The sequence below is a fragment of the Medicago truncatula genome, chromosome 6 (genome assembly GCF_003473485.1).
Source record: "Medicago truncatula cultivar Jemalong A17 chromosome 6, MtrunA17r5.0-ANR, whole genome shotgun sequence".
Classification (NCBI taxonomy): domain Eukaryota; kingdom Viridiplantae; phylum Streptophyta; class Magnoliopsida; order Fabales; family Fabaceae; genus Medicago; species Medicago truncatula.
The window spans coordinates 34,327,820-34,343,662 of record NC_053047.1 but is presented as its reverse complement, the minus strand read 5'-3'; the positions used below and the strand labels follow the sequence as shown (position 1 = coordinate 34,343,662).

The window sequence follows — 15,843 nt, the reverse complement described above, 5'->3', positions numbered from 1 at the left end:
AAACTCTGATTCCTCCACTCGTATCTGTGAGTTCTCAAGTGAATTATCATTTCATCTATCAATCAATAAAATACATATAGGCATTCACTCAGGTCTTTATTTTGGCATATCTATTGCCCCAAATCATCTTTATGAAGGACACGGTTCTTTGCTCCCTATTTACTCTGTCATCATTTCATGGCACCCATCCACCACACTGCCCCCTATCTTATGTGCACATATGGCACTAGTCGTACCATGATTAGGCGGATTTCATTTGGGTGACATTAGTGTATTTTAGATGAGAGAGAATGATAGATGAATGAGTAAAATAAATTATTTAGATAAGAGATAATAATTGATTAAAAGAGAGATATAAACAATGTCATCAATGTCACGAACTAGGCATGTCACAAATTTTAATTTACTTAATCCTATAGTGTGATCAAACAAACTTTTAATGATATCAAAGCTATATATTAATTAAAGATATTGAAAATTAAGAGTAAAATTCCTCATGTCTATTGTGATAATCTCAGTGCAGATTCTCTTGCTCACAACCTAGTCCTGCACTCAAGAATCAAACACATGGAATTGGATATTTTCTGTGAGAGAAAAGGTTATAAGGAAGGAACTGAATGTCTCGCATGTGTCTGCTCAAGACCAGTGGGCAGATGTCTTAACTAAGCCTCTGCCACTGCCAGATTCCTTTATCTTAGAAACAAACTGAGGGTTTGTTTGTGACACCCTCGGTTTGAAGGGGGACTGCTAGAATAATTAATCAAGTACTTAGTGGAGATATTGAAAAGTTGTGACTATTTAGTTTTAACTCCACCAATCATTGTATTCATTGTATTGATTAATCTTCCTTATTAATTAGGGGTTAACTAGAAGACTCCTACCTATATAAATGTACATTCTCACCACATAATAATGAGACAAAACTAAACAGTGTGCTTTGCTTATATTGTCACCCACCCAGCGGAAAAAGAAGAGCAAAAGTTAAGGATTTTTAAAGTTGAAGCAGATAAAATTAAACCAATAAAAAAGAGCCAGCTATAATATTAAAATTGAAAATTGCACTATTTGTAGAAAGTTTAACGCTTTTTGAAAACTAAACATAATTGATTCTCATAATTGATTATTAGAATACATAGAGCAGATAAAACCAATCAAAAAGAGCCGGCCATAATACTAAAATTGAAAATTGCACTATTTGTACAAAGTTTAACGCTTTTTGAAAACTAAACATAATTGATTAGAACTAGAACGCCGACCCGTGCACCGCACGGGTCGTATCGGTTGTAATAAAAATCAAATGATGATCTTTGACATAAAAGATAGAATATTGTAATAAAATAAGTTTTAATATGTTAAGTTGCTTCAAATATTGCCACTTTCTTTCTGCAATCTATTCATTTTGACATTTCATTCCAGGCCCCAATTCAAAAATTTGTTTGCTCTAAAAATAACAAAAACAGATTCATATTAGTGCCAATTGATGCTAGGAAACTGTCATACTCTAATTTTTGATCTAAGACAATACTGACACGTGTCCTTTAACCCCGACCGGTCTCAGCATTTTCAATAAAAATTTCGACAAGGAGAAGAAGAAGATAGAAGGAGAGAGAAGAGAGCTTCTCTCTCTAGAGGAAAGGTTAGAGAGAGAAGGAAAAGATAAAAATGAATAAGAAAACCAGCATATTCCTTTTATACCACTACAGCCGGTTCGGTTTTGTCTTGAACCGATCCAGTCCTTTATAAACCGAACCGACCCAGCCATAACCCAGCCCATTTTCAAAATTCTGCATTGGCCCAACTACACTTTTTTCTTTGTTTTTATTTTCTCTACAGTTTTGCTGTTTACACCCCCTTTACTGCTTACACACAAGTATCTCATTTTTTATTTCTTTCATACATCTTTTAATTTCTCTTGCATTTTTTATTTGTTCTTTTGCATTTTACTTCTTTTACTTTATGTTTACTATTATCATATGCATATTTTAAATTTTTTCATTTATTTTTTTCGCATATCTTAATGCAGAGTGTTCTCGTCCTATTTTACTGTTAATATTATATTATTCTCTAGAACAATATGTTCCTTGTTAATTAAATCAATCCAGAGTGTTCTGGTCCTATTTTAAATGTTAATATTATATTACCTCCAGAACAATCTGGTCCTTGTTAATTAAATTAATCCAGAGTGCTCTGGTCCTAAATTAACTGTTAATATCATATCATTGTTAATTAAATTAATCCAGAGTACTCTGGTCCAAAATCAACTGTTAATATTATGTTTTTTTGTTTAATTTAATCATTCTCCAGAATATTCTGGTTCATGTTAAGATAACTTCATATTTCAGCTTAACGTCATTTTTCTCATTCTGCTTATATAATTTTCATATCATTATTCCAAAACAACAAAAACATTCAAATAACAAAAATCACAAAAATATTTTTCATCACAAACCTTGATTCTTAAATCAAGTGATCGTTCTTTTATTTTCTTTCTTAATCAAATTTCAAATCAATTTTAATTCAATTTCGAGTCATTCTTCTTTCAATATAAAAAACACAAATCAATTCTCATTTGCCACTTGGCTTTTCATTTCAAAACCTTTTTTTCCAAAATTAATAAAAAACACATTACAAATCAAACGTCAATTTCTACCCCGAACTACGAGGTTTTGATCCCTCACGGGTACGTAGGCAGAGGACACTCGTCCTTCCAAATCAACTAAAAAACAATCTTCTTTTTTCTTTTCTCTTCAACTAAAATCAATTTTCTTTTTCTTTTCAACTCATCATTCAATTCTATTTTTATCTCTTTAAAAGCAAGCAAGTTTGAGCACAAAAGTTAAATAAAATCAAGAGGTTCTCGTAGAGTATTACGAATATTTAGGGTGCCAATACCTTCCCTAAATATAACCAACCCCCGAACCCTAAATCTCTTCAAAATGGGTAGTTTGGAACTTTTTCCCCTGTAAAAAAAAATTGTTCAGTCGTGAGATAAAAGTGAGTCAGAAGCTAATCAAATGGCCTTGATCCCGAAAAATGGCGCGACAGAAACAATAATGGAAACTTATACAAAATTGAGGGGGAAATGGCTGCACTATTGAAGACATGCTTGAAGAGTAAAATGCTACTGATGAATAATCTGCACGAAACTCCTGAACATATCTTTGGCAAACAGCAACTGCCCTAAACGGAAACAATTTCAGCTCAAATGACTACAAACTCTCACCTCCAAATACTGATGCAATTGCTACTTGTCGTCCGTGTATCTGATAAACCATCAACAATATGAATGAAAATAACTTACTGCAGGGAAAATAGAGCAGCACATAAGTGTTTTGAATCCTCAAATTTAGTTTACGACTTTTGCTGAAAATACAATCTAAAAAATTAATTTATTGAGCTTTAAGCCATTTTTTGAAATCACTCAACCCCTATAGAGAACATTTATTCACAACTTTGAATGAGTTTAAGTGCAACATCAATCATTTTAAAATTTTATGTATTATGAAACTTTAACCACAACTATGTTGAATATCTATATAAAGAGATCATTTTTCATTTTTCACAAATTTATAGTTGTTTATTTTACTCAATAAATATATCCGTATCTTTCTTTATATAGAGATCCATAGTTGTTAGCCTCATTTTTTTTTTGGAAAAAGCCATAATGATAGAGAATTAGAAGGCACCAGAGAAACTAAATTAATATTACAAAAGTGGGCTAAACTAATGAGTTGGTAACATAACAAAATCATATTATACCTTTACAATGCAGAAAACGAAAGAGAATTATAACTCCAAAACCAATCAACCTTCAACAAAGGTAACCGATGCTAGAAAGAAGCATGAGTTGCACCTTTATAAGGCACCCCCACAAAATATAGCAAGTCACAATAAATGTGGTGAGCAGGAAAAATCCTAAAATGGACAATATGCAAGCCGCATCTCCGCTGATGGTGATACAGCAGCTCCCCACTCCAGATATATATAGCTGCCAACATCCTGAAACAGCAACACCGTTAAAACTGAAACACGCTACCCATACCGAGCAATTTCAAGTTTATGACAGGATAAATCAAAAGCAAAAGTACCATGCCCAATCATATCTAATGCATCCAAGAGGAGCCGAAGCATGGTTTGCGGATCAAGAAATCAGCCAAAAAATATAGAATCCGGTCCTAAATTAACTAATATTTTCAATACTAAATGCAGAACTAATTGTGCTCTATCCCCAGTCAAATTGACATTTGTCATTTATCGAATAGGAGATGTAACTTTCCAGTATGCCTAACAATAACTATCAGTGCACAAAAAAAAATATGAAGAAAAAAAGTTATAACAAAAAACATGTCAAAATCAATAAGTTGAAAGTATATATGTATCGTAGAGAATCTCATCTAACATAACTTGAGCAAATTTTTTAACATCTAGAACAGGTATTTTGATCTACTTTTATTCAGACATACATATATATGCTTCTTCAAATCTGCCGTATAGAAACAAATAAGAGTATTTGGCAAGAACATGCACCCAATTAGTGACAGTAAATTGTTCTACAAATAAAATAAGTGCTTTCAGAATAGTAGTTCAAGGGCGTATATATGATACTTTCAATACATAAACATATACATGTAACGAATATCGAGGCCTAACTCATCCTCTGATACCATGTAACGAATATCGAGGCCTAACTCATCCCCACAAAACCAGCTTGTACGGTGAGGAGTGCCTCCTCTTTATAAACTCTTCTCAAGAAACCTATCTATCCGATGTGGGACTAAATCCCACCCGAGTGTTGGCTGCTAACAATACATGTAAGTAATCCACTCATGCATATAAGAGATTTAGTTCAATTTGCACTATATAGTCACTTTAGGGACTATGTGAAAATATTGCCAAATGTACACACTGTTTCTTTGCATGTACGTTAGAAATTTAGAATAAAACAATAGATCATGGTATATATTTGAAGGATAGTGCTTTCAGGATCTATATCAAGATAACTTATAAATTGGATATAAGTCAGATTATCAAAACAAAAATCAACACCATAAACAATTGTGAAATCAATAGCCACTTAATCAAACAATTATAAACTACAAAAAAACGCATGAAAATGTTAAGAAACCTTCCATGTTAGAAAACAGAGAAAGTGAGAACTATTGCCATTGCACAACAGCAGCCGACAGGCCTGAAACCTGCTCCAAACTAAGCATAAAATCCCTAAAACTCGCTCCAAATTATGCAGAAAATTACCTTGGACCAGCTCCAAGTTATGCAAAAAAAAAAAACAACCAAGAAAAACACCTGATTCAGTAAAAGTTCAAACTCCTATAGGCAACTCAATATAGAGGATGAGTTTTGAGTGAATATATATTCTTTTGCTGCACATGTCTTTATTTCTTTCTCATTGGCCATTCTTCGACCAAAATCAATGGCTTCCAACGGATATAACAGTGCATCCCTTCTTTAGAGATTTTGAACAACCTATCAATATATCAATTCACTTAGCAATCAAATGTTCAAAAAATTAAGAAAAATAACAAAATCTTAGAGAAAGCTGCTACCTTAAAATTGTTTTTTTGAAGCATCGAAATTTATTGAAAGCTAAACCTTGCCAACAGTAGAAGGCAAGGCAATAACCCTCCGCTTACAGGGAACCACGCAGGGGATTAAAACAAACAGGCAAATCTGTCAAAACCCCAAAACAACATATTTAGTGCACCTAATACTACCCAAACATTCAGAAAAACCAACATTAGAACAACATTGTCATCTTCAGACGGGTTTACCAGTTTCGATGTGCACCTATTTTAAGGAACTGATTGCAGCTTTTATTTTTGGCTTAATTACTCTTTTTGTCCCTTAACTTATTTTTTGGTTTCGTTTTGGTCCCTTAACTATTAAAAGTTTCGTTTTGGTCCCTTAACTTATTTTTGGTTTCGTTTTGGTCCCTTAACTATTAAAAGTTTCATTTTGGTCCCTTGCGTGGTAAAAGTGATCCATCCTAATGATCCATCCTAATGATCAAGCCAATCATCCTATTAAAAAAATTCCCTAATCCCTGCCATGAGATTAAACAAATAAAGAACACTTCATTCAATTACCGAAGTTCCAAAGAAAAAATAATAATATATTGAGGGACAAAACATCATGCTCTAAATGTCTAGACATGGATTAAGATCTCCAAATAGTCGGTGAGGACAGACTAATAACTATCTCAATCCAAACCAAGATAAAAAATAAATTTAAAAAAAAAACCACAAAATATAAACCGGATTTTTTAGAAGCAATAACACAATGAAGCAAAAAGGCATATGATACATAGTAAGTCAGTTACTACCAAAAATACATTGTGTAACACATTAACCAGTTAAGATATGAAACAAAATCATATGAAGAAAAAGGACCCAAAATAAACTTGTTAGGTATAATAACAAATTTGCACTAAATATTCTCCCTGCAGATCATAGAAAAATGGAAAAAGGAGAAGAAATAAAGTATAAATTATTGGTAAAGATGATATACGACAAACATTCCTCCTCAATTCCCACATATCCATCACCTTCATCGACACCTGAAACAAAACCAAAACCAAAACCAAAACCAAATCAAATCATTCCGAAAATCAAAACTTGGAAAAACAGCAATAAACGAATGTCGAATTCTATGGGTTGTTAGTTGTCGGATCTAGAATCTTCGAACCTCGACGGGATGCGACGGTGAAATTGGGTCGAAGACGGAGTTGTATTTGGTGGTGACAGAGGAGAGAGGAGATGTAGGTGTTGTCGCCGGCGAGTCATGTTCGGTCGATGAGAGGAGGGAGGAAATGAAAAGGAAACTGATGATAAAGTGGTATCAGTGTGTTCGAATTGGAGAATGAATTGAGAATAGGGATATGCATCGGTAATCACATGTTTCATATACAATACAACTCTTGAACAACTTTGGGAATAGGGAATTGAATTAGAAAGTGGAATGTTGATTAGGAATTACACTTAGAAGGAGTTAATGTTAAGATTTGGGAGGGAAAAAGTAGGTTAAGATTAGGGTTAATGATGGCTTGACCAAACAAGCTTTAGAAAGAAAGATGTTGAAATCTATGGGTCGTTAGTTGTCGGATCTGGAATCTTCGAACCTCGACGGAATGCGAAGGTGAAATTGGGTCGAAGACGGAGTTGTATTTGGTGGTGACAGAGGAAAGAGGAGATGTAGGTGTTGTCGCCGGCGAGTCATGTTCGGTCGATGAGAGGAGGGAGGAAATGAAAAGGAAACTGATGATGAAGTGGTATCAGTGTGTTCGAATTGGAGAATGAATTGAGAATAGGGATATGCATCGGTAATCACATGTTTCATACAACTTTTGAACAACTTTGGGAATAGGGAATTGAATTAGAAAGTGGAATGTTGATTAGGAATTACACTTAGAAGGAGTTAATGTTAAGATTTGGGAGGGAAAAAGTAGGTTAAGATTAGGGTTAATGATGGCTTGATCAAACAAACTTTAGAAAGAAAGATACATAGAATTCTTTGACCAAAAAAAAAAAAAATACATAGAATCCATTATATAATTTGTTCAAAAAGTGTCGTATTAATGGTAAGAATTTGAACATGTAATTTCAAGAGATATTGTTTAAATCTTATCTTAGAAATTATAAAATGGTCGTTATTAATAATATTTCCCAATTTTTTAAAACAAAATTAAAAATACAAATTTAAAAATAAACAAATACTTTTAAGATTGTGTATGTAATGGAGTCGGTATTACTCATGAATCAAACAAGTCGAATCATATATATTTTAAATTCAACTCATCATAATAATCTCAATTCGCAGATCAAATTCAACTTTCATCTGGTTTATATAATACTAAGTTAACGTTTTAGTTGTCAGACTTAAATTATGTTTTAATGTTCTACCTCTATTCAAAAGGAGAAACGATATTTATACAATTATTTTGTAATAATTTTTGTCCCAAGTTTTTCTCTCATACTTATATTAGTAGTATGTTATTACTTTATCTCTCTATTACTTTAGTTTCTATGTTAATACCTTTTTTTTTTTTTAAATTTATCGTTGTCTCAAAATTTATCACAAAAATAATTGTTTAAATAACATGTCTGTCTCATTCGTATTGTAGACTCCGTACTTTATCCACAACCGCAAAACAGAATTAGCCAAGTGAAAAATTGCTTTTCTGACATCAAAAAGTTCACATTGACACAAGTAAATGACCAAATTATCCATCGCGGCAGTTAACTGCCTCTGGCATATCCGACATCAGTTAACTGCCGCTGGCCCCAGAGGTAGTTAACTTCCTCTGACTTTGCTGCACTTAAGTGCAGTTCCAGTTTTGACTTTACGCGTTTCGTTCGAAAAATCAAAATAAATCGAAACCCATTCAGAATTATACGAAACTTTACAGACACCTCTATAAAAATACATATAGATGATGTGAAAAGTTTCGTAACATTTCAAATAAGTCTCGATTTTTTTTTTCGACCGCAACACGCAAAATTGCAATTGAAAAAATAAAAAAAAATCGACACTTATTTGAAATGTTACGAAACTTTGCACATCATCTATGTGTATATATTTTTATAGGGAAAATACTTACATGCTGTGCTCTACATACTGTTCACACGGTTCCTTACTAATTTAAAATAAAACTGTCGAAAGCTGTATCAACTAATGCAGCCCAAAATTGTTTAAACGATACCGTTTAATGAAAAATCATTTGAAGAACTGGCTGAACAGCATGTATGAAACTATAGGTAAGTATTCTCCCTTTTATAGAGGTGTCTATAAAGTTTCGTAGGATTTCGAGACTGAGTCTCGATTTATTTTGATTTTTCGACCAAACCATGCAAAATAGTAATTTTTTTTTCAAATGCGAGTCCGAAAAGGTGTCCTAGAGGTTGAATTTTTTCACGATTTTTTGCACTCATGTTTATAAAAAGAATAACATCTCCCACAAAAAATTTGAATTTTTCGACAAGGGAAGAATTAGATATTAATTTTTAACGCGCCTAAAATTTAAGACACGAAAACATCAAAACACCAACCTAAAAATTGAATTTTGAGCAATTTTTTTTAAACACTTATCTAAAAATACATATAGAGGATCTGCAAATTTTGGTAGTATTTCGACTAATCCTCAATTTATTTTGAATTTTTTATTGAAACGCGTAAAATTGCAATAATTTTCCAACCGTGCGTCCGAAAGTTCTATAGAGGTTGAATTTTTTCATTATTTTTTGCACACATATTAAGAACATAAAAAAAATATTTCCTGCAAAAAATTAAAATTTTTCAACAACGGATAGATTAAGTATGAATTTTTAATGCGCCAATAACTCAAGAAATCAAAACATCAAAACGTCAATCTAGAAATTGAATTTTGAGCTGGTTTTCTGCGATGGTCTGTAAAGTTTCGCAGAATTATGAATAAGTTTCGATTTATTTTGATATTTCGACCGAAACGCGTAAAATCACAATTAGAACTGGACTTAAGTGCAGCAAAGCCAGAAGCAATTAACTACCTATGGGGTCAGCGACAATTAACTGCTGCCGGCAGTTAAGTGCTGCGGGGGATAATTTGAAAATCAAAACAAATAAATATCACTAGTATTCTTCCTCTAAAGTAATAATAACCGTACTAAGTGTTCTGGAAAATGCAAAAGCCAACCATGTTTAATTGCCCCGTCCAAATAGCTTGTGAGATGGAGAATCAGCAATCTTGGAACTGCTGAACAATTGGACGGTAATAGGAGTAAGAGTTTTGGAAAACAAAAACCTAATAAATACTATAAGAGTTGTGGGTTAGGAGGAGGACCAACCCCTAATAAATACTATAGGTAGCACTTTATTTTCATCAGCACAATCAAATCATCAAATAAAGAAATCACAAGTCATAAGAGTTTCAGAGGAAAACATATGGAGTTGATAAGGCTAGATTATTGCATTTTTGTTACCATGTTGGCAACACTTTGCCTCTTGTTGCTCTTGATACTCACATTTTCTTGGTGGGTTTTTCCTATCCTAAAACATAAAAAGCTTAAGAGTTGTGGGTTAGGAGGAGGACCAACCCCAAGGTTTCCACTTGGAAACATTGATGAGATGAAAATAAAAGATAACGTTGCATACTCATATCTATCACATGATATTCATGCTAACGTTTTACCCTACTTTTCTTCTTGGCAAAAATTACATGGTAAGTTTCCTATAACATACTACTAATTTTTGTATAATCACTAATTAAAACACTAGTCCTATATCTATATTGAACAATATATATTCTGAACTAGAAAGATTCAATCTTAATAATGAAAATAATTTTTGTTTTTGCAGGTAAGGTGTTCATTTACTGGCTAGGTACGGAACCTTTTTTGTACATTGCGGGTGCAGAATTCTTGAAGAAAATGTCAACAGACGTGATGGCAAAGAGATGGGGAAAACCTAATGTTTTTAGAAATGACAGAGATCCCATGTTTGGGAATGGCTTGGTCATGGTTGAGGGCAATGATTGGGTTCGTCACCGCAACATTGTTGCACCATCATTCAATCCTCTTAACCTCAAGGTTCTCTCTCTCTCTCTCTCTCTCTCTCAAATATATAAGCACATATATAATTTTGACCTTTATAATTGTGGCTTTCAAGGGAAGAATGTTCATGTATTGCATATACGTATTGCATGTAGCACTCCTCTTAAAAATAAGCATGATAGCTATTCACAATTTTGTGAAACTCATCATCAATTCAAAAATATATTTCATCGAATTCATTTGTAATTTCATTTACGTGACATTTGTAATTTCATTTATCAGATGAAAATTTTAAGAAAAAAATTTGTTAATAATATTTGATGTCCATGACACATAGCAACAAATATAAATGGATTTATCTTTCTTTGTCTCTAAATTTTCATCTATTTTTCAATTTTTACTAATTCTAATTTGTTTCACACATCAAATTGATAGGCCATGGCAAGAACAATGATTGTGTCTACAAATCAAATGATAGATAGATGGACTAGCCAGATAAAATTAGGCAAACATGAAATCGACATAGAGAAAGAAATTATAGCAACAGCAGGAGAGATCATAGCGAAAACAAGTTTTGGCATGGAAGGCGAAAATGCTAGAGAGGTGCTTCACAAATTAAGAGCTTTACAAATGACTCTCTTCAAAACCAATAGGCATGTAGGTGTTCCCTTTGGCAAGTATTTTAATGTCAAGAAAAATCTAGTGGCTAAAAAACTTGGCAAAGAAATCGACAAAATCTTGTTGTCTATAGTCGAAGCTCGAAAGAAGTCACTCAAAAACAATTCTAAACAAGATTTATTGAGCTTCTTGGTAAAAGAAAATAGTGATGTTAGCCAATCTGCAAAGACATTAACAACACGAGAAGTAGTTGATGAATGCAAAACTTTCTTCTTTGGTGGACATGAAACAACAGCACTTGCTATCACATGGACTTTGTTGCTTCTTGCCACACATGAAGATTGGCAAAATCAATTAAGAGAAGAGATTAAAGAAGTTGTGGGAAACAATGAGTTTGATATCACGATGCTTGCTGGTCTAAAGAAGGTAAATCTAAAATCACTATATATTTTGGTGACACACACACACTTGAAGTTACTTTATAAAGATTTTTTTTATTTGGTCGTGACTTTATAAGATTTTTATTATGGTCATCATATATTGGCCGGTAAAACTATTTATAACATAAAATCTCAATTTCTTATACCATGCATGCACATGAAGTCATTTTGTCTTATGGAAAAAACACAATTAAAAAATGTAATAATGCTCTAGGTATTTTCCTCGACCTGTCTCAGAATCATAGTAGTATCATAGTAACGTGTGTGTTTTTGAAACAATGTTGTTTGGATGGTCAAACTTCACTTTGATCTACATGTTTATGTCCACGCAGCCAACATATATACCATAAATGAAATATTCGTGGAATATCATCTTTTTTTTTAAATATTTATATCTCGCAACAAGTTACCATATAATATGGTTGACTGCATTGATTGTTGGGTGAATATGCAGATGAAATGGGTGATGAATGAAGTTTTAAGACTATACCCACCATCACCAAATGTGCAAAGACAAACAAGAGAAGACATTAAAGTTGATAATGTAACAGTGCCTAATGGAACCAACATGTGGATTGATGTAGTAGCAATGCACCATGACCCTGAATTATGGGGAGATGATGTGAATGAGTTCAAACCAGAGAGGTTCGTCGATGATGTTAATGGTGGATGCAAACACAAGATGGGGTATTTACCTTTTGGATTTGGAGGGAGAATGTGTGTTGGTAGAAACTTGACATTTATGGAGTACAAGATAGTATTAACAATGCTTCTCTCTAACTTCACTTTTAAGGTTTCGCCAGGTTACCATCATTCACCAGCCATCATGCTCTCCCTAAGGCCAGCTCATGGACTTCCTCTCATTGTTCAACCCCTTAATTAGGATAATCTAGAGGATATCTTCAACTCAATTCTACACTGTAATGTCTTTGATGTTCTTTGTTTCTTAGTCTTAACTAGTTTTTCAAGCTAATATGGATTTTAGGAATCCTTCTACCATTGCCACAATAAAGATGTACTAAGGTTTCATCTGCAATAAAAATGATTGACTTCACTGTGACGCATGTGCACCACCTCCCATTTTCTTCTTCTTGTTCTTCATTGAATATGATTCACCTTAATAAAATTGAATGGAAGGAAAAAAATTAGGGTTAGTGATTTTTCAGATTAAAAGTTTTGAAGGGGGAACAATTATGTCTTCTCTTTCGATTTAGTCCTTCGACACATCATCAATATTTATGTTATTTTTTGATTCTCACACATGCATGAGTATCTCTAATGGAGGTTAACATCACACGTCACCGTCACCGTGTTAAACAAAGTTAAGGTCATATGGATTAAATAATGAAAGATTTAATTGAGTTTTTATTTGAGTGAGAGACCAATGTGACAATACTTTAAACTTTCAGGGGTTAATATGAAATTCTCAAATTGCCCTCAAAGCGATTTAAAATATAGGGTTTTTGCGTTAAAAACAAAATAGTGGGTCAAAGCCCGCTACCCGCGCCGCTATAACACCTGGGACGACCGCCCACTGTGGCAAGTGCCACACCAGTCCAGGCCCAATTATATATATATATTTTTAATTTTTAGCTAATTATTATATTATATAAGTAAAATTTTGTAATTTAAACAAATGTATATGGTGTTATGTAGTGGCAAAGGCGCGTCCCTTTCATCCCTAAAGTAAAATCTATTGATATGTACCACTAATCTATACAATTGTTTTATGAGTATTATTGTGAGAAATAATATATAAGACGACCTCCAAAAAATTATGCCACACTGGTTTTGTGAGGCCAGGTCTGCCCCTGATTATTTCTATTCTTGGCGCGGCGTAAGACCACTCCACTACATGGCTATAGTACGATGTTGACTACATAAGTTTTAGTTTGCTGCCCTTTTTATTTTTTTCCTTCACTTGATTTTACCCCGTTGAATTTTTCAAGCAAGGTTGTTAATGAGGTAATCAGGTTTTGTCTGTGTTTCCTTAGTTTTTGGGCTAGTCTTCTAAGTGTATCCATAATTTCATTTCCATGTCTTCTTGTTTTTTTTTTTTTATTGGTCAAGACCATGTCTTCTTTTTTATTTAATTAATAATATATCAGGGTGTCAACATATGACTATTGTTACCATGTGATGTTTTTTACATTGTAATTTTTGCTTATAAGTTCTAGCAGAAGCATTGATTTCATTTAACTTTACTTTTTCTGAGGTGATTTAATTGTACTTTTTGTGATAAATTTTCAAATCATTTTTAGTTAGAATTTTTCCTATATATTTCAAAGCAAACAATATTTCTTTTCAATAATCAAAGTAAACAATATACATTAATAGCAAATTGATTAATATATAACTGAAAGAAGGGAGGTAAACTTTACTTCTAAAACCAAATTTCTTAGAAATAAAGATAAGAAATGTTCATTTTTAAATTCCGTTTCTCATTTAATTATTTAAACGAGTATCATTGAAATGTTGGCTTTTGTAAAATAACTTACTAACTAGTGCTCTAATAGAATTTGTTAAGAAATTCATTTAAAAAATTTTGTCTCAAAAATACGAATAGTTGTTTTTGTCTATGTAATCATATACACATAAAAAAAAAATTAATAAAATTATTTATTTTGATTTCTTATTCCCTGATCATATAACATTCAATATTCACCTTTTGCATTTACTTCATTTCGCATATAATGATTTTATTTTATTTTTACTCACCAGAAATTTAAGTAGAATTAATATCAACAAAAAATTTAATTAGAATTAAGATGTATTAATTTCTATGCACATTTGTTCTAAATATTAGATTGTGTTTCACTTTAGAGATAGTTAAAATAAAACTTAAATATTTTTTTAATAGACAAAATATTAAATAACCATTAAAAATCCACACACAAGTCCCCGTAAACGTAACTCAGTTTATAAGAACAATGTATAATATATGCAAGGTTCAGGATTCGAACTTCGGACATAAAAAAAAAAAAAAAAAAACCACACTCAAGTGGAGAAGTGGAGAAATCAGATTCAAACCACAATCACATCATCTCTCCCAACATTTTCGACATTTTTGCAAAGAGAAGTCTTATTTGAACAACCATTTGATTGACAACTTATGTGACAACCATAATTTACGAAGAAAAACTATGTATTTGCACGAAAACCAAAACAATAGAGAGATAAAGTAAAAAATGATGTGAGTATGAGAGAGAAAATTATATAAAAAATTGTCAAAAAATGGATCTTCAAATATCATTTCTCTTTTGCTAATTGATATAGAATCCTTATTTATTAACTTTGTTAGATTGCAACAATTTAACCTAATTTTTTTCCAGCTTATTTGCTTTATTAGGTTTGCAATTATTTAACTTAACAAATTACATCTAAAAAAATGCATAGCACCAATTTCATTCTTATCCTCTCGCTTTTTTTTCTTTAATGAAATATTTTCTACACTTATTTGATGCTGCACGTTTGTTCTAGAAACTATGAGCATATCAATGATCACGTTTGATGCCTTCTATTTTATATTTTTTTTTTACAATTTTTTGTACACTTTCATATTTAAGGAAATATTTTGTACACTTATTTAATATTAAAAAAAATGGATCGCACCAATTCATTCCTATCCTCTTGCCTTTTTGCCTTTTTTTTTTTTGACAATATTTTGTACACAACATTAGAAAAATTCATCGCACTAATTTCATGTTTTTTTTTTTCACAATATTTTGTACACTTTCTTTTTTTAAACCAATTTCATGCCTTTATCTCATTCATACCTGTTGCCTTTTTTTTTTATAATATTTTCTACACTTATTTAATACGTTTACAAACAGAATATCTTAATTTCCATGCAAACTAGGCTACCGTAATTTCCATTTAAACTTTGTTATATATACCAAACCCTAAACGTGTTTCTCTAAAAATAAAAATAAAAACTGTAAACCATGTAAAAATTTCACACACAACACAAAAATCATATATTTTAATATTTAGAGCTTTGCAAATGAAAAGATGTGACTTTACAATTTATTTTTTTCACCGTTATCAATTATATATTGTATTTTATTATTCGTATGTTAATTTTTTTACAATAAATCCGAGCAGGGTCAAAAATCTAGTTGGGAAAAAGTCAAAAACTTTTATTGATTTGATAGTTACGATTACTCGATAGTGTAAAATATATTTGGTTAGACTTCTAGATGCATATAAATTAATTCCTTTTAAATATTGTTGTGCAAAAGTAT

General features: G+C 32.0%; 1 protein-coding gene and 1 long non-coding RNA gene across 6 annotated transcripts; one reads left to right on the top strand and one right to left on the bottom strand.

The window, feature by feature from the left end:
- Window positions 1-2,921: 2,921 nt before the first annotated feature.
- LOC112422641 (uncharacterized) lies at window positions 2,922-7,483 on the bottom strand. 5 transcript variants are annotated; one of them, XR_003013136.2, is made up of 5 exons: window positions 6,703-7,483; window positions 5,565-6,574; window positions 3,760-5,484; window positions 3,224-3,300; window positions 2,922-2,960 (listed from the first exon to the last, which is right to left on the bottom strand). It is a non-coding gene; the product is annotated as an uncharacterized lncRNA (long non-coding RNA). The 5 variants fall into 5 exon arrangements; XR_003013137.2 differs by lacking the exon at window positions 2,922-2,960 and having other exon boundaries at window positions 3,008-3,300; window positions 3,760-3,999; window positions 5,126-5,484; XR_005642274.1 differs by lacking the exon at window positions 2,922-2,960 and having other exon boundaries at window positions 3,008-3,300; window positions 3,760-3,999; window positions 5,305-5,484.
- Window positions 7,484-9,972: 2,489 nt separating this feature from the next.
- Window positions 9,973-12,659, top strand: LOC11408973 (cytokinin hydroxylase). Its single transcript, XM_003619913.4, has 4 exons — window positions 9,973-10,210; window positions 10,348-10,577; window positions 10,977-11,585; window positions 12,054-12,659. Exons 1-4 carry the CDS (start codon window positions 9,973-9,975, stop codon window positions 12,480-12,482), a joined length of 1,506 nt encoding a protein of 501 aa, XP_003619961.3. The 3' UTR covers window positions 12,483-12,659.
- Window positions 12,660-15,843: the final 3,184 nt, after the last annotated feature.